Source organism: Dinoponera quadriceps, unplaced genomic scaffold, assembly GCF_001313825.1.
Source record: "Dinoponera quadriceps isolate SergipeBrazil2010 unplaced genomic scaffold, ASM131382v1 scaffold545, whole genome shotgun sequence".
NCBI classification, from domain to species: Eukaryota; Metazoa; Arthropoda; class Insecta; order Hymenoptera; family Formicidae; genus Dinoponera; species Dinoponera quadriceps.
This window is the reverse complement of record NW_014554681.1, coordinates 423919-442066: the sequence shown is the minus strand read 5'-3', so window position 1 is coordinate 442066 and position 18148 is coordinate 423919. Positions and strand designations below refer to the sequence as shown.

General features: G+C 45.5%; 1 protein-coding gene across 1 annotated transcript in view; it reads right to left on the bottom strand.

The window, feature by feature from the left end:
* The window catches only part of LOC106740845 (whirlin), a 67350-nt gene that overhangs the window by 19240 nt on the left and 29962 nt on the right, over window positions 1-18148 (bottom strand). Inside the window, exons 10-11 of the mRNA XM_014612288.1 lie at window positions 13193-13274; window positions 12526-12633 (exon numbers count right to left, since the gene is read on the bottom strand). Coding sequence (XP_014467774.1) covers window positions 12526-12633; window positions 13193-13274 — 190 coding nt within the window. The remainder of the gene's footprint in view (window positions 1-12525; window positions 12634-13192; window positions 13275-18148) is intronic.

Sequence of the window (18148 nt, the reverse complement as noted above, 5' to 3'; positions counted from 1 at the left end):
CCTCAAACATTTCCCCAACCAAAACATTCCCATGGATCCTCGACGATCTGTCCTCCGCTATCACGAACTGAAAGTTTTTCACACTTCGCGCGTGTCCCTTCACATTGCTAAGCTCGCGTCTATTAACTTCTGTACGCGTTATTCACGCGTGTCATGCATACGTGTGTGAGTGTCCGTGCTCGCGATTTATCCAGACTTGACGTTACACAGGGATTACCTGCGCCTATTATCGCGGCCTCTCGTAATTCCACTTCACAAACACTCGTATCTTCAGCGACGCACGAAGTCCGCAACGTCGCTCACGCGTTCCGACTCGAAACGATGCACGAAATATTCCGCGTACCGGGAGATGTCTTAAGTGGGTTAACAAACGTCAATTGACATTCCGCGTCGACGTTGCGTTCACGCCCGATGTAAATCGCGCGCTTCTCGCTCGGGTTTCGTCGAGTCGGCTTTTATTCGCCCCTCCGAATCGCAAACGCGCCGCTCGAACGTTGCCCCCCGCACGGCGACGATTTTTTTCGGGGCGAAACGTGGCCCGCTTGCGGTAAAGCGTTCGTCGCTGCGTTTGAGCGATGCATTATGCGAAAAGTGGGACGAGCGCGGTGATAATTGAAGGCGCAAGAACCCGGCATGTCCAGTTTCTTTTTTCGACAGATCGCTTGATTTATCACTTAATGCTCGGCAAACAGTGCGCTCGACGCGCGATAACTGGCACGTTCAGATCACACGACGCGAGAAGAGAACACGGTAAATTTAATTTTCGATAACGAGGACTCGAACTTGGTGTGATATTATCTCGCAAATCCAGAGAAGCGTAATGTCATTATCATTCTTTTTTACGCAGTAAAAAAATGTTGCGTTAAATTTAATATCTTCACAATTAATGTCTCAAACGGTCCACTCAAAGTTTTGCGTTAAACTAACACAAAGTGAATCTGTGACACATATTGAAAAGTGACACATATTATGTAAAAAATTAATGCAAAATTAATACATTAATCTATATTGAAGTATAAGACGTATTAACGCTTACAGGGGTTGTCATCGACACAATACAAAATGAGATTTGATATAACATAAACACAATATGATTAACACATGGGTATGTTAAAAATTTAACGCAAATTTTAACAAGAACCGAAATGTTTTTTTACTATGTAAAAAGCCAAATATTTCTTCACTTTTAAAGAAAATTATTTCTAACATATTCATAATTTAATAAAGTATAATACTGTTTCGCTCTATTCAACTTTCTGTTCGGAGAAATGTCGAAAGATCAATTATTGAATTATTTCACGCATTTTCGACGACATTTTAGAACTGTCGCGTTTACGTAACGTGCGTCCTGAAGAAACAAATAATCTTCAAATAGAATTTTCGACGCTTTCCCTATAACGCTTAGGAAATTGCACTTGTCCACAGTCTCCTGCAGTCCCCGATTACTATTCCCCGTCGGAAATTTCACGCTGTATCGAAAACCTTTCGTTCACGCGTATCGCCGCGTAATTACGCCGCTTCGATTAGGAAACCGCTGTGCGACCGATGAAATCTAGCCGCGGCGGGATCATTAAGCGAACAGAAGGCGGGGTGATAATAATCCCGCGAAGCTGAGTGTGGTACATGCAGGTGCACGTGAATACACGCGGCGGATGGCAGTGGCCGATAATAGAGTCGCCGTAAAACTCGTTAGACCGTAACGTCTGTCTTTGCGCGGCGAGAATACGGAAACCGCGGTCCTAAAATAGAAACGTCAGAATCTGCCGGATGTACGGATCCTTAGAGTCTGTTCGACTTACTTTATGCGAAAATAGTCGTTAAAATGAGTTTTTTAACTAGAAAATTATTAGATTAATTAGAAGATTATTAAATTATTAGGAAATAAGATGGTGGTGTAACATATGTTTCTGTGTGTATTTTTCTCGTCGATAATTTTTATATAAACGTGTCCCGACCTTTCTATTTTTCATAATTTTTATTTATGCGAACGATGGTCCCCATCATGTCTCATTTTTATTTAATTTACTTATTATATAATCGATTTAATCTAATTTATTTAATATGATAAATTCTGGAATGTTTGAAGGTGATTATAGATTTTCTTCGTCGCCGATTGACGATAAGATCACGATAAGATTACGATAATCGGAGTTTGTTGTTGACATCGGTATATGTATATTTGACAGATATTGACTACGTGCTCCGAAAATCGCTTACTCAGTTTATCCTCGGTCTTTCTTTCTGCAGAAGATCGGCGTGTTTTTCTCACCCTTGATTCGTTCTCGATACGACCGGGCGTAAACAACATCGTAAAATCCCAATAGATCGAGTTATTTTCTTTACCTCAAGGCCCGTGCGCATTTTCAATCTCCATAGACACTCGACATCATGAGATCCTCGATCTTGGACATCTATATGCGCCATTGTTTGCGGGACCATCATTCGAGATCACGGATAGATAAAGATTGAAACAGATTTGCCGGGAAGATTATCAACGAGGAAGTTCCATTCCTACCTTTTTACCCCCTTCTCCTAATTTCATCTCTCTATATCATTCGGCTTCTTTTGTCTCTCGTTTCTATCATAATTGAATAAATATTCCAGCTTTCGACTCATAGATGTCTCGAAATTCAAAGTTTGCAAATTTGATTAGCCATAGAATATTCGAAGAGACTACAGCAACCGCACATCTTGAAGAATTCAAGTGTTGGAATCGCAAATTCTAAAATCCACAAATTCTAGGATATTCACAGATCTTGAAATTTGTAATTCAAGAAAAGGCAAAACGCGACTCCTAGAATTTCGCATTCTAATTCTACAAATAGTGACTCTTTTAGCACCTCATCTTTCTCTCTCTCTCTCTCTCTCGTAACTCCTCGGCTCGACCCTAACGAACCTGAAGCCTCTTCCGTCTAATAACCGACTCGCTAATGACGCTAATGGTCACTACGAACGCCCTGCGTCGCTGTTTTCTGCCCAGAGGGAAACCATGGAGTCCTGGCTGAGCGACGTTCAGCGCGTGCGAATCCCGCGGCCCAAGTTCGGCAGCGGCAATTCCGTACGACGGTCGAACTCGTCAGTGCAGCACGTACGCTCGGAGATGCATTCGCGGCAGGGTCAGGATGTGGCCAAGGCCACCGAGGAGCTCCGTCAGGCGCTCCAGGACAAGCTCTGACCGACCGACCGCTCTAGGGGACGAGAGCGCGGAAACACTTCACGTACCTTGTTCGCCATCTTTGTACCTGCCACCAAGAGAATTTGCTCGACGACGAAGACGACGACGACGACGATGCTGTGAGAACGAACTTGGGTCATCGTTGAACTTTCTATTGCTACGAGGAACGTTTCTTGAAATTACCATCGCGTCTTCCGTCGTGAATCCGAAGAGATTCTCTCTTAGCAGTGATCTTTTCCGGGTCTCTCTCGGCTCTTGAAATTATGTATCTCGTAACTAGGTAACTAGAAATTGAGTGTTTTTTTACAGTAAAGTTTACATTCAACAAAAATTTTCAAAGTTAAATTTCATCACAGTAGAGTTGAACTTTCCCAAGTAAAGTCAAATTTTAACATAGCTTCTTATTCATTTCATCGTAAAATTCTTCCGAAGGAGCGGAAGAACCAGTTTTTTTTTTTTTACCAATTAGCGAATCGCTGGTATTCTTCGGCTTACCCGAATTAATTCAATGATTTTGACTTGATAAAATCGAATGGACGGTTATTATCGTTAATCTCGTTGGACGATTGCTCGTGAAAGAAATTCTCACGAAGAAGAGTCCAGACTGGAGGCTCGACGTGCAGTCTGAAGAAACGTTCGGCGGACTAATAGAAATCGAGGGCGATTCGACCGTCGTTCCGTCGTCGTCGAGCGAAGATCTACCGAGGATTTTACGAGAGTCACTATCACTTCGCGCATCTTGGCGGGTTGGTCGGTCATGCGGAAGAGTGAGTTGGGCGTCGGAACGGCGAAGATCAGAACGAGGACACGTCGGCAACACCTTGGAACACATACATCTCTCTCTTCTTCTCTCTCTCTCTCTCTCTCTCTCTCTCTCTTCTTTGCGCTCCCGATCGTCGTTAGGTGTAATTAGTCGAGAGGCGATTTGACAGCGTCCTCGCCGAGGCGTGACTTGTGCCGAGAGAATCTTGAGTGAATTCGTTCGCGATTGCCTATCGCGAGTCGCGCGACTCGTGCGTTTTTTCGATACCTCCCTGAAGACCCGTAGCTTTAGTAAGAAGAGGAACTAATTATCACGCAGCTTCCGATCATGCGCGGTCTGTATCGACGATAAGATCGCCGTTCATTGCCGAGAGAGAAAGAAAGAGAGAGATAAGGTCGTCTTCGGCCAGACACTGTAGCCTTTTAATTAGCGTATAATTAATACGTAGCCTTGTATGCACAGCGTAAAAAAAAAAAAAGGAACAAGAGAAAGCAAAGTATTCCTATTAAGAAAATATCTATTCGTCGTTAGCCGTAAATATATCGTTAAGACAAGAACCGGATCATCGATCGTTCATCCGCGCACGATTTTAATTGGGAGCTCAACGTCGTTTCATTATTTATGGCAATTCATTATGCACGATATTGTATCATCCGCATCGTATCATCGATATCAGTCATCCGTTCGTCGGCATGTGAAATTTGTAAAAAGAAGGAAAAAGAGATATTAAAAAAAAAAAAATACGTATCTGATCTTTTTTACGAGGAGAATAAAGACGGAATAAAGACGAGCCGAAAGCGCTTGTAAACCAATCGACGATCGTGTTTTAATGATCGAACCGGACGTAAGTTCGATTAGATGATATCCTGTCGCCTCCCCCTCTCGTCTGTCCACTCGACTATCCTCTGTCATCCGCAGATTATAATTACCGCGACGGGCTTCTTGTCGTGGAAAGAAATAGATCGCCGTAATCGACGCATGAGTCGCTTTTAAGTCACCTGCAAGTGACTAATAGCGCAAGCTCATTAATGGAAACGAGCGGCCTTAATTAATGGATTCTAATGAGACGCGCGTCTGCTCAGCGCCTCCTCTTCCTCCTCCTCCTCTCTTCTCTGCTGTTCGTCGCCCCATTTCAGAAACGGCCGCCGTTTGCAGGTAAATTATGTAATACTCGCGCTTATTTGCATTGGATGGCCGGCAAGGAGTTGTTGAAGGAGTTCCGAAGATGGAAATTTCGTGATTGCTGAAATATGGATGCAACGTTGTCGCGACAACGACGACAACGATGTTATTTAAACGCGAGACGAATCTGCGAAGCGCACGTCGCGTTTGAATTTTACATCGCGGACACACCACGTATTCCAGACCGGTTTCGTTAATTCACTCGTCGCTAATTATTTCGCAATATCAATTGGTTTATCGGTAATTCCGTACCGTCGGTTTCACAATCGCGACTGTCGGGGGAACTTATCGGGAAAATTTAACGCGTCGGGAATCGCGCGCTTTGTACACAATGGACGAGCGATAGGATCTGCGTATTCGCCACATATTTCGCGTTAAATGAAAATGGATTCTGATTTGATTCTCCTGTTTCACGAAGAGAAATAAAATTCCGAGACGAGAAAGGCGGCCGCGTTCGCCACGTGGAATGCGCATCTCCGTTTTGCGCAGCAGGAAGTCCTGTCACTCTCGCTTCTGAATATCTTCCGCGAGAAACGCAGTTTCTTCTTCTTCGTCGTTACGATGAAATTCCCGGATTCGTTGCGTCGCGAGCAGCGAGACACGTTTTAATCCGCCGCTATTACGGGGACAATCTGTAGGGGATTTTCAGGATAGAACGACCATCGCGGCATCGATCGAGGGATGACAGATGCGGCGGAGGGGGAAAGACGAGCCGAGAAGTAGCGAGACCGTGAAACACGGCTTCTACATTCCTTTTAGTGCTGTTTGCTCTGCCGGCACTTATCGAAAATCCCTCATTGGAGAACGCCGTCTCTCTTTCCTCCGCAATAAGACGAGCACGGGCGCATTATGAGGGCGAAGAAAGACGGAAAGAGACAATCGGACCGCGCGAGACTGCCGGCGAAGTGCACCGAGTGTCCCGTGAACACTCCATTCAGCCGTCTCCTCCTACCTGAGATGTCTATCGATTGATTTTTGAACACCTCTCCCTCCTATCTCGAGAAGAATCGAAAACGCTTCTCCCGTCAATTCTCCCCTCGAGCGACGGAGAACGGAAGGTACTTTCGGAAATTGCGCTAAGCCGCCCGAAGGTGCGAGCTGCGACAGTGAGCTTTTTTACCTTCGTTTGATTTATTTCGAGAGAGACGACGGATGTGAGAGAATCAATTAGAGAAATGTTTGATGTTGAACATTCCGAGCTGGCCACACCACACACGCACACACCCACACACCCGCGATGACTTGTTTCGATGTTTTTAGACGCCACCATTAGAAAATCGCTTGCGAACGATTTCTAGAGACAAAAGGTTTTTGAAATATCGTACAACCCGTGTACCACGTCACGTCGTGATTTTACCTTCGCGACGCGATTTTTCGACGAGATTGCCGACAACGATTTATAATTTCCTCGCCGGCACGTTGATTAATCCTTTGAGAGGCGGTTTTTGCTCGGTTGTTCGCTCTATCTCGAGGTCTTTGAATTCCTCGATAGTCGTATTTCTCATCGAGTGCTATTTCGGTATGGTATATTATATATAGGGGCTTATACATGAAACCTGCATCGTGCAGGTACAGCGCCGAGGCCGTTTTCAACTTAACTTCCCCAAGCCAACCAACATTGAATATTCTCGTGCGTAAATTTTAAATTAGATATAAAGTTTCTCTTTGAAGCCACGTTCCCACCATCCGCGTGCATTTAATAATCGAATATGCCGTACGATACGTAAATAAATAAATATCTCTTTCGCTGATTTATACGCAGAATTTTAGCCAGAGAGATAGAATTTCATGCGAGATTATCTCTCTCTCTCTCTCTCTTTCTACTCTATTCTCCTCTATTCTCCTCTTTCTAAATAGGTTCATTTATTAATTGATCCATCGCGAGTAATTGCGAATCGCCGATCGTATCTTGAAGGGACTATGAATAGACCGATTAAGAGTACCTTAATAAGGCAACTAATGATTTGTTAAAATTATATTGCCGTTGCGGCGGTTATTAGACTGCGTTCAGATAAATATAGATATCGGCAAATATAAATCCTCGGGCGCAAAAATGGCGTCCTCCTCCTCCTCCTCTCGCTCTCGGCGTGCAATCGGAATAACGACCTCGGGCAGGGCATTACAGCAAGTTCTCTCGTCACTATTATCTTAATTATATCGGGCCGGCCTTGGCATTGGCTTCTGATTCTTTTCGAACATGTTTGTCCGTCCCGTGCAACATACTTTCTTTCTCTCTCTCTCCCTCCTTCTCGATTATCTCGATTGCACATCACCTTCGTTCTCTCGCGTGCAGCTTGTTTGCACTTTTTCTCTCTTTTCGCACGATAACGCAAGGTTGAGAATCGCGAGATAAAGAGGAGATAATTTGCGAAATTTGCGAAGGCTCCTATTCATATTTGCGGAGGAAGAGGTCGACGCGTGCCGTCATTCAGCTCTCCCGTACGGCGTTCCATCGACATTGTTTTCCCTACCTCGTCCGTCTCCGTCATGAAATTATTTATCGTTTTATATTATCCGTTATTATTAATTCTTACTCCGAGATGTAATTTTAGTAACCGGGTAAAATAATACAAGCGTTTCGAGGTCTGTTATACATTGTGTTCGTTAAAACCTCGATGGAACGCGGTCGTTTTATTTCGCAGAATTATTCCGGACTTGGCCCGAGCCGGAGAATCGGCAATATAAAATCCGAATTGATTAATAAACCCGAAATCAACATAAATTAATATCGACGTTATCCTGCAGCGGATAGTAGATGAATGAATGAAGCATGAAATTAATATTGATGTCAATTATCCGGGGATAAACTGTATTTACGGGGGTCGTATTTACACGAGTTGAAAACGCGCGCGGAAAAGGAAACTTCGATAATTGGTATTTCCTTCCTATCGCGCGTTTCCTCCCCGTCCCCGCTCGCTTCCCTCCCGAAGTCCCGCGAGCGAGCGGGTAGTTACGCTGTGGGCCCCCCTGCCCCCCCCATAAAATCGCGGTTTCTTCATTATCCCGTTCTACGCAGCTGCCTTTAAGAAGGCAATCGAGATTTTTCCCGGGACGAGCCGGTGTAATCGAAGCGGCGAGTCGTTATGGCCTGGGAGCGAAACGATTGTAGGTGCTTTTCAGGAGAAACCATCTCGGAGCGCCGGTGACGTCGATAATACCGTGGCTGCCCGCCGCTGCAGTTGCTGTTGCAGTCGCTGCTCCCCCATTGGTTCGTTTCGCACGCACCTGCTCGCGCAGTCCGGCCGTCTCACGCTCCTTTACCCGAGCGATCACATTTAACCCCTTCATTCGTCGCGAATTCGCCGCGATTCCCTCCCCCCAGTCTTCCTCTTTCTCATTACATGTCATTATTAGCCCTGGAACATCGCGCATCGCGGGCCCGACCGATGCCCCCGGCCTTCGGAGAACGCGGCTTCTCGCGGTATCCTTCGCGCGGCGACTCGCGAGGCGTCGTCTCGTGCACCTCGAGGATTCTTCAACCGCGACTTTCCGCGCTCAATCGTCTTCTTACGAGGAAACTATTCTCGGTCGAAGGTCGAGTAGAAGGAGAGAAACGGGAGTCCTCGGAACGTGGCGTTTGAGAACTGATCCCTTCGAACGACCTTTTCCCTTAGTGTGTGAAATCTCCTCGATGCAACGTACCCACCGATTTATTCCCAATGAATCTCATTGATGTTACGTTCCCGTCGAATTACTCGCTGAGTTCACCCGATCCTCGCTTGAGAAACGTCCGACGCGTCATCGCCGACACGGGCGCTCTCCGCGACTGTCGCGCCTGTTTCCGCCCGGTCGCTTCCGTTGGGATCGGCTCGATCGGTGACAATCGTCCTTGCGATAATCGGGGGACCAAAGGCGCCGAACCGAAATGCGAAGAAACGGGACGTCGGGCCCCGAGAAAGTCGAACGTCTTTTTCTCACGTGACTTGCCTACCATCGACTATGATGACCACTATGCGCGATTAGGCGGCCTAACGATTTAGCACTTTTCAACCTAGGCCTACGAATAACATTGTGTCGGTATCGGCGCGATTATGCGATTGTCTCTCAGGGAGTTCGTGCCGGCCAATTCGCAGCGGACGCGAGACGCGCAAAAACGGAGCGATCTCCGCGACTTTTCCGCGACCTAAATCTCAACGAATCGCTTGAAAGAAAAGCTTGTGAATATTTCCCGTATTAATGCACGTCATGTGAATTGAAGGGTGGATTTTATACGAACGAACGTGCGGGTAGGCGTCCGTTAACGTTTCATGTTGTAATGGCGAGTGCGACGGGATAATGTTAAATAGTAACGATGATCAATACAATTGCGACGGAGAAAGTTAAATATTTACGTATGACGTATGATTATATTATTTATCCGTGGGATATTCATAGTACGCGTCGAGAATATTACGTGAAAATATTTCGTTGCTGTAATTGTATCAGCCGTTCAACGTTGCTAACGTTGTCGCGTTGTTGCAGTTGTCGCAACGCGAAATAATTAATGAGACACGTGTCCGATGGTAACGGATGATCCGTGGAACGATAACGCACTCGCCAACGGATTCTTCTCGCGTTGTCTTTCGTATTTACAATTCAAATCGGTCAGAGGCGCACGGAGACGAGTGCTCAGACGAGTCGCTTAATTTTGCGGCCACTTTCCTTGCGACATCTTAATGACGTCGGTGTCGGGCGGGCGATGTGAATCGCGACCGACAACTTGCTGACTCGGAGGATCGCGCGAGTTCGCGCTCACGGCGTGTTTATTATCTGGCCGTAATCACGTCGATTATGAGTATGCGCGATCGTATACACGTCACCGTTACTTTTAAAGGTAAAAACCGCTTAGCAGCAACGGACATCGCGTTCTAACGCCAGTTTACGGTTCCGTTCGTTAGCGATTGAGCGTCGCGAGGTAACGAAAAGCGCAAAACCGCGCAGACGTGAGCGAGACGTGTCCACTGGATATGCTGTGACACGTGGCGGCCACTTCAGAAATGAAACTCCCCACTGATTCCGATCAGCACGATTTTTCCTTAGCAAAAACTCGATTCCTTAATTATCAATTTTTGATATCTTGAAAATTGTCGGAAATTTGTCAATTTCCGACGTCGTATTACAATTTTTGTCGAAGTGAACTGAAAAATATATTACTTAGTAAAAAATCTTGTGTTAAAAACGGTCCACTGAAATATTGTTACTGTAACACGAGGAATGTGTTAAAAAGTACACAAGTATAATGTTAAATTAATACATTCATCTTGTCAGCATATGTCAATATTTTACGGGATGTTTTTTTAAATAACATGACCCACTCTAGCGGAACAATATTTTCATACAAACAAAATGATATTTGATGTAAAATTATGTCGTATATATTGAACCAAGCCAAATAAACATTTTCAATCATTTATAACTCGACATTTTTCGTGGTTGTCGGCAAAATAATGGAGGACCTTTTTGCTCGTATTGACCTAAACTACAAATATATGACGGATAGCACGCCTTGCGTCAGATACCCTATATTTCCCGTGTACTTTTTACCACAATCTCTAAAATAACACGAGATTACGGCGGGCCCTTTTCAACGCAAAATGTTTGCTGTGTGGAATGAAATTCGTAAGGTTCAATTTGCGCGACAAGGATCGCGCTTTTTCCAGCCGTTCACGACGCGGAAACAATCAGCGCCTTCCCGAGATTTCCGTCGAGGGGAAACGCCGATTCCGAATTCGCGCGGCCGCTCCCAGAGCCCGCGAACGTTACGAGTACACAGCTCGCATGCGCCGTAAGTAACTGTACTCAAGCCAACGTGCATAATTTAAGCGCTGAAATTAACACGGCGTATTGCGGAACGTTGCGCGAGAGCGTTGCGTGCGAAATTCAAATGAGGCCGCCCAGCGAGAATCCGAGTTCGCCGTGCACGTGCGCCGTCCGATTTCCGTCCAATCAGTCGATTTGTACAAAATCGCATCGGTCGAACGGGCGCGACCAGTGAAAAAATTAGCCGATCTTCGGGTTGCTGCCCGTCAAAGAATTCCTTTCTCTCTCGTAAATCCCGATCGTCTCATTCGCGCGGCCCTTTCGCGAATTTCTCCCCGCGAATTTCTCCCCTTCCATATCTAAACATTCAATCTCGGGTCTGGTCGCGCGGTCTTCGTCGCGTATCTCGCCCCGGTTTAAAACAACGCCTCGCGAGTACAATTTGCATAAAATAAGCAAGCGAAAGAGCAGCGGGCGTCGCGAAAGATTTACCTGTTGCCGGCGACACACGATACATCCTCAACCGCCCCGTAAATATTAATCCGCGCGTTAATTATTGCGTCGAGCGAACGCGAATCCGCAAACGTGCATCTACAGGGCCGCGAACGTTGCAGCAGCTTCGCATTAAACCCGCGCCCGAGATTGATAATGCCATTTTAAGCGACGCGCTAATCGCTCCCTGAGAAACAGTGTCGCACGACCGCCCGGCTATTTTCTATGAGAGACTCGCCTATCCTAGAATGACACTATTGAGTGGAGAAGGACTAGACTCGTCTTTCCGAATCGCAGCTCTACGAGACAATTAATAACGATAATTAATAACGACGCTAATTTGAACGACGGATCCACATCTTGGAGAAAAGATTCCCCGCCGCTGAAAATACCTCCGATCGCGGGGCGCGAATCGAGCGTCACCTTCGTCGCTCAATTATACATTTGCGAGACAAAGATAGGTAAAAATTACACTTTCGTGACACAGCAAACAAATCCGCGAGTACACAGAAACAACATTAGTCTTAAATTGAAATAGATATTTTCATATATAAGCAAGAATATTACAATCATCTTGGTAGGTTTATAATCGTGATTTGAATTTGTATTGATGCGAGTATTACTTGAAATCAATTCAAGACTGAAAATCTTCTAAGAATATTATGATATTCTTGCTTATACACGAGAACATACACTCTTGATTTAAGACTATTTCTTCACCGTCTGGGAATCGCACGGAGAAAATACTCTTCTGGAACAGCAAATTGCTTGTTAATATAGTGACAGCAAAAAGGTTTATCAGGAGTATTAATTTTCGATTGTGCCACCAAAATTTTATCGCTGTCGCGAAAAACAGCGTTTTGCATTTCTCACTATATTAACAAACAATTTTCTCCGTGGCAGCAGCGGATTCTCTCGGCGGAATGTTTCGTTCGAATTTCAATCGGAATTGATCGAAAACCGACATGGATATTAAGTTCTCAGGTGTGATAAAAAGCCGCGGGGTTGAAATTTATTGAAATTAAATCGCGCGAAGAGTCGAGTCGCGCGCGGGTGAGTTTGCGAATTTCATCAGGCCGACGCGATCGGTAGCGTTTCAGCGGCGTCGGAGAGAATACAAGAGGGTGTCTCGAAGTGCTGGGTGTCCGATAATCGAATTTACTGGTCGACTCACCAAATTGTCCAGATGCAGGTGATGCCCGTAATCCCTGGGGTTGCCTCGCGAGCCACCCGGGGAACTGTGTCTGCGACCTCGTCCGTTCTCGATCTCGTCATCGTAGTCCTGGAAAAGAGGGGACACAATCGAGTCTTATCACGGTCGATTTGTCGAAGAGAGACTCGCTTTCCGACGAGCAGTATCGTCCTCTCTTTGCTTTTTTCTCGTTTCTCTATTCTCACAGAAAGTATCCGCGCGCGCGGATCTCGCCGGCGAGAAAAACTTCGCGATTCCCGTCAACGGCTTCCTAGATACGCGCGTATCCTTTTGTCTATACGGTGTGTGTGAGATCTCTCTTAAGCGAGGCGGCGACTTTGTGACCATTGACAATTAAGATCCTCCTAAGCGAAATTAATGTCAATCAAAATCGGCCTGAAATGGCGCTTGAATATTTCCACGTTCGCGCCGATTTTCTAAAAATTCGAAAAGCGGATGGTCTCTTTTTACAGAGCCTCGAATTGTCCGTCGGAAGATGAACGCGAGTGACCTCTTCCCTTAATTAACGGACATCTCCGTTAGAAATTTTCTATTCTCGTCCGATTTCCATTCTAATTTCGATCGGCCGCCGTCCCGCCCGAGATGATCACCGCGCGGCGTTTCGAAAAAGGATACACGCCCGCAGTACCTGATTGTCGCACTCGTCGTCATTGGAGAGGGCGAGGTCGGAGGTCGTCACTTGGTGCTGCTGCGCCCTCCTGCAGCCCACTCTGCAATTGGCAAAATTTCCATTTCAGAAGCACCCGCCCTGACCCGCCAGCCCCGCCGTGATCGCTCTTATCAAATCGCGCGCGCCTCGTCTATTTGCCTTATCGGTATCATCGAAAGAGAGAGAGAGAGAGAGAGAGAGAGATAGATAGATAGATAGATAATAGATAGATGGATAGACGATCCCTCGGACAGAGATTGATCGTTTCGACCGGAAACAAAGGGGAGAGGTGATCGATACGGAAAGTCACGAAGTTCGCAAAACTCTGGAGAATCTCTCTCGGGATCGGATTCGAATATCGCGACCGTCGCGAGATTTCTCGCCGGCGATATGAGAAAAAGAGGAGGAAAGGAGAGAGAAAGAAAGAGAGAGAGAGAGAGAAAGAGAAAGACGAGCCGACATAATTTCGAGAGCTCGCCGTCCTTGACTCTCGACGTTTTCGAGGAGACGTCGTTCGGGGCGAGCTTGGTGGCGAAAGGGTTCCACCGCGAGTTTCGGGTCGACCTATCCTTCATCTCGTATGTCTGTTCTAACGAAAGCGCATATTCTGGCAGACGAGACCGTTAAAGTGAATAAGCGCAGCAGCTTTGCGGGGATCCCGTAGCTCCGTATTTGTGGGACACCAGGTATAATCGTCGCATCGATTAGTCAGCGATGTTATAATTTGATATTTCGGACGCTGGAAGATGTACAGGCTTTGTTTACATCTTGCGTCTTGTTTATAATTAATAATTTTATATTGAATTAAATCTTATTATACTAAATTGTACCAAATATTTATTTCGTTAATGCGCGTAAACGACGGTATATTAAATCGATTCATCTTCTCGATGCACAGAGATCTCTTTGGATTTAATAAAATATTTTTGATCGAGACAAATTTGTCTTTTGAAATGGAGCAAACAAATGTTTGGTTCACCAAATAGGATTGTTCGGTTTCTCAAACAATATAAATATCTTTATGTCAAATAACGCATTTCTAAAGTTTTCAAATATGATACACATTTTTTTTGTATTTTCATGCAAACATTACTATCAAACAAACCAAATAAACATGTCAAATGAACATAGTTGTTACAAGCAATGAGTTATTCGAAAGAATAGCACTATATTAAAAAAATATTAAAGAATTTCTCTTATATATATGAAATAAAATATTTTTTACTGAAAACCAAACATTATTTCGTCTAAGTAATACTGTTTTTTTCTATCAAATAATGTGGATTACTTCAGTGAAATAACATATTCATTAAAACCAAATAATACTCAATATTAAATAACGTAATTTGTATTAAACAAATACGCACACTAAATCCAAGAAAACCTTTTCCTCCTCGCGCGTACCGTATCGGAGCAATACGTCATCGTTTTGAAGCGCATCACTGAAATTGATGTAATTCATCCTGAAATTACCGTTTGATACGCGTATCAAACGATATGAGATCGTACGGTGTGAATCCGCATACGGTCGTGGTTTGACGACAAGTCGAGTGGGAACGCGAAAACGGAGCTGCGGGACCGGGCTGGCCGAGAGGCGAGGAGCAAACAAAGAGAGCTTTCGGCGAATGATCGGTCGCGGGAACGTGGACTCGTTCTCGAGACGGTGTGACTCGAGCGAGAAGCTGGCCTGCAAGGAGACGGTTTCTCACCCGGAAAAATTGGAAAGCAGTATGGAGCACATGAGGATTATAGCGCGTTGGTTTCTACGGCCGCGATTAGCGCGACCCTCGGCTCGCTACTTCGCTCGCGTCATCAACAAAATAATTATAGAACGTCCCACTGCGGACATTCGTGAGGACGACTCGAGATCGCAGGTGGCGTCTTCGATCGAACCGCCGCGCGCACTGCCGATTCACCTGCCGTCGTTTCCGCGCACTATTCGCGAGATTCGATTTCCTCCCCCGGGAGACTCGGCTCCTTCACTGGGAAAGAGGAAAACGGCGCGTCGAATTTCCGAGTTCGTCCGTGTTCCCCGCTCGGTCGTCTCGATTGCTGAATCGTTTTACTTAATCGATGTTTTCAATCGGCGTTTCGAGCGGAGCGTTTTCCAGCGCGAGAAACAAGAAGCGAAACGAATAACATTACGCGGTAGCGATTCGAGGATCGCTAATTGGCCGCAATTAAGAAAACGTGTGATTATCAGGCAGCAAAACGAGCAGCGCTTATTTTTAGACGCGCGAACGAATCAGCGAGCGAGACGTTCACGGCAACCACGTCGCCGACGGTTGCGAGCTCGGCTTCGCGACGAACGTTTCGTTACAGAAGCGATTACGGTACTGGTGGCTGCCGAAGCTCATTTGTTTCATTCTGTTACCCGGGATACGACCTAGTGTCTAAGAAGTACGCCGGTGTGAAAATTTCAAGGGCTCTCGTCGCTCCCTGCCCGTTTAAGACCGCACCGCGGAAACCAGTGGCGGCTCTTTTATACCGGGTGTCGCGGAAAACGCGAGCTCGAGAGGCTTCAGAATTCCGCGATTACAGGGATTTACAGGTCGAAGTGTATGTACAAGTATCGGTGTGTACGTGTGAACGTGTCTGCGTGTGTGGCCGCAGGTGTGAGAGAAGACAGTTCGATAGAGTAAAGCTAATTACAAGCTTTGTTTTCTAAGCCTATTTTCTAAGAAAAATAAGAAATCAAGGCGGAGGAATCTTCCAGTGAGTAAAGCGCCGGGATCGCGAATTTATCCCTCCCGTAATGAATTCCAAGTGGATTTCAGCTTTAATTGGAAATTTGATGGAGATTTTAATGATTAAGATAACCGACATTGAAGATCAAAAGTGACGAGACGCGACGACGGTTCTCGCAAGTAGACAGAATTTCCACGGGGGTGGCGGCGGTGGTGTATTCTCGTTTACCGGTTTCCCCCTCTCTTTTTCTCTCTCTCTTTCCACCTGAGACACCCTGTGCACACAAGTTTCATGACGTCAGTAGCGAGGAAATCTCGCTCGACCTGTCGACTTTTTCGCGGTGCTTGTCGCCGCGATAAAACAACTCACCTATTTACGGCAAAAGGAACCGCGCGCGTCTACTGCAACGCGTTTCTTTCCTGTGTCTTTTTGTTAGCACACAATACAATTTCCGATCTCGTTTGATGACACCGTTACGCGCTGTGCTTAAATAATAACGTCCGATATCGATCGAATCTCGGCGGTTTTGGGAAAAGATACAATAAGTAAAATTTCGCGAGGCAATTTCGTCGAAGCCAACGAATATGTTTGAGCAAAATGGATTCTATAAAAAATTTCCGATATCACGAACAGCGTGAAGTATAAAAATTCGAATGGAAATCGTTTGCTAATTACTTCGGTTTCGCATTTAATCCGAAATTACAGAGTCAAAACTTCGACACAGTTACTTTTCTCTTGACATATCCCGTGCAAGACGTACGAGAGAAGCAGAAAACGCCAACATTTTCTTACGTAACAACGGTGAGATGCAAAGTTTCTTCTCTCGTCTTGCGAGAAAAAGAGAGAGAGAGAGAGAGAGAAGTGCTTTTTGTCTCGGAAAAGAAAGTTCAGTGTCGGTTGGTTTCGGCGTGACAAAAGGTATTCGAGGTAGAAAGATTAGATCGGCGGATACAGACAGGCGTATATTGAAACGGCGCGGATTCAAAGAGGATCAAAAGCGGAACGTTTTCGTTTGGGCCGTCCATTATCGGCAGGAGAACTAAACGTGAAAGCTATCAAAAGCTCGCGCGAATTCCATCTTCCGCGGAACGATATCTCGCCGAACGGCTCGCCGAACGCGCCTCTCTTATCGATCCCACCGTGAAATTTACCTTCGCACACGATCCGACGCGGATCGTACCAGCGGAGAAAGTCGACGCGAATTCAGGTATGACGTGGCGGAAAATTGCGGTGGAAACGCGGAAACGCTTCATTTTTCCGAGCGTTGCGTCCTTCAACGCGTGCGGCAATAACTCGCGAGAAGGCAGCGGTGTTTGTGCAACTCTGTACTCAGTCTTCTTCAATTAAATTTATATAACTCTGACTTCATTGTCTCCGCAATGTGTAATTTTCCATCCATTTTAACGAATCGGACGATATATAATTGCTAATTAACTTGTAATTTTGAAAAAGAAAGCGCCTCGTTCCATTTGATCAGCGTGAAGCATTGCTTTCAACACATGCCTTTAACAGTCAAACGCGTGTCTGCAAATTCTTCGTCTTTATTTGATGCGTCAAAATTCACAAAATTCACGATACCCGGGTAGAAATTTCAAACGGGGACTGGAAAGGCCCTACACAATTTTTCCCCGCTAATATCTAAGCCTTGTAAAAACAAGTCTACTTAGGCCTACACAGAAACTGAAAAGGTTCATGAAAATTAGAACCTAATTAGACAATGCGGTAGAAGTATGGAGCGATTTTCGAGCGGAAATTAAAAACACTCTTTTCCAAGTTTAACCTCGGTAAAAGAACAAAGATATGAAAAAAGAGACAACAAAATTGCGTAAAATGTATCAATATTAACACGAATAAGCGAAAAGAGCGGAAAAATTGCGCGCGCAATTCGCACCGATGAAAATTCCTGCCGAGAGCCCCGGCGGCTTGTGCAATTGACAGAAGTTTTACGCTCCGTGGAATGATACACCTTAGAAGAGAAATAGTTTCTTAAAAACCGAGCGCCCGGAAGATCCCCATAATCGACAAAGTTCCAGCGCGCGCGTTCAACCCATTTTACGACTACCTAGAACCATTACATACTTACATGCCGCCTTGGCACGCCCGATTAATTTCTACCTGAGCAGTTATGATTACGTCGGACGTAAAAATAATTTCAGAGCACTGTTTACGTAGCAACGAATCGATAATTCATCGATTTCGCTCACCTCGCCGACGAGTTCGATGCCGCGAGCGATGCGCAAAAGCCGA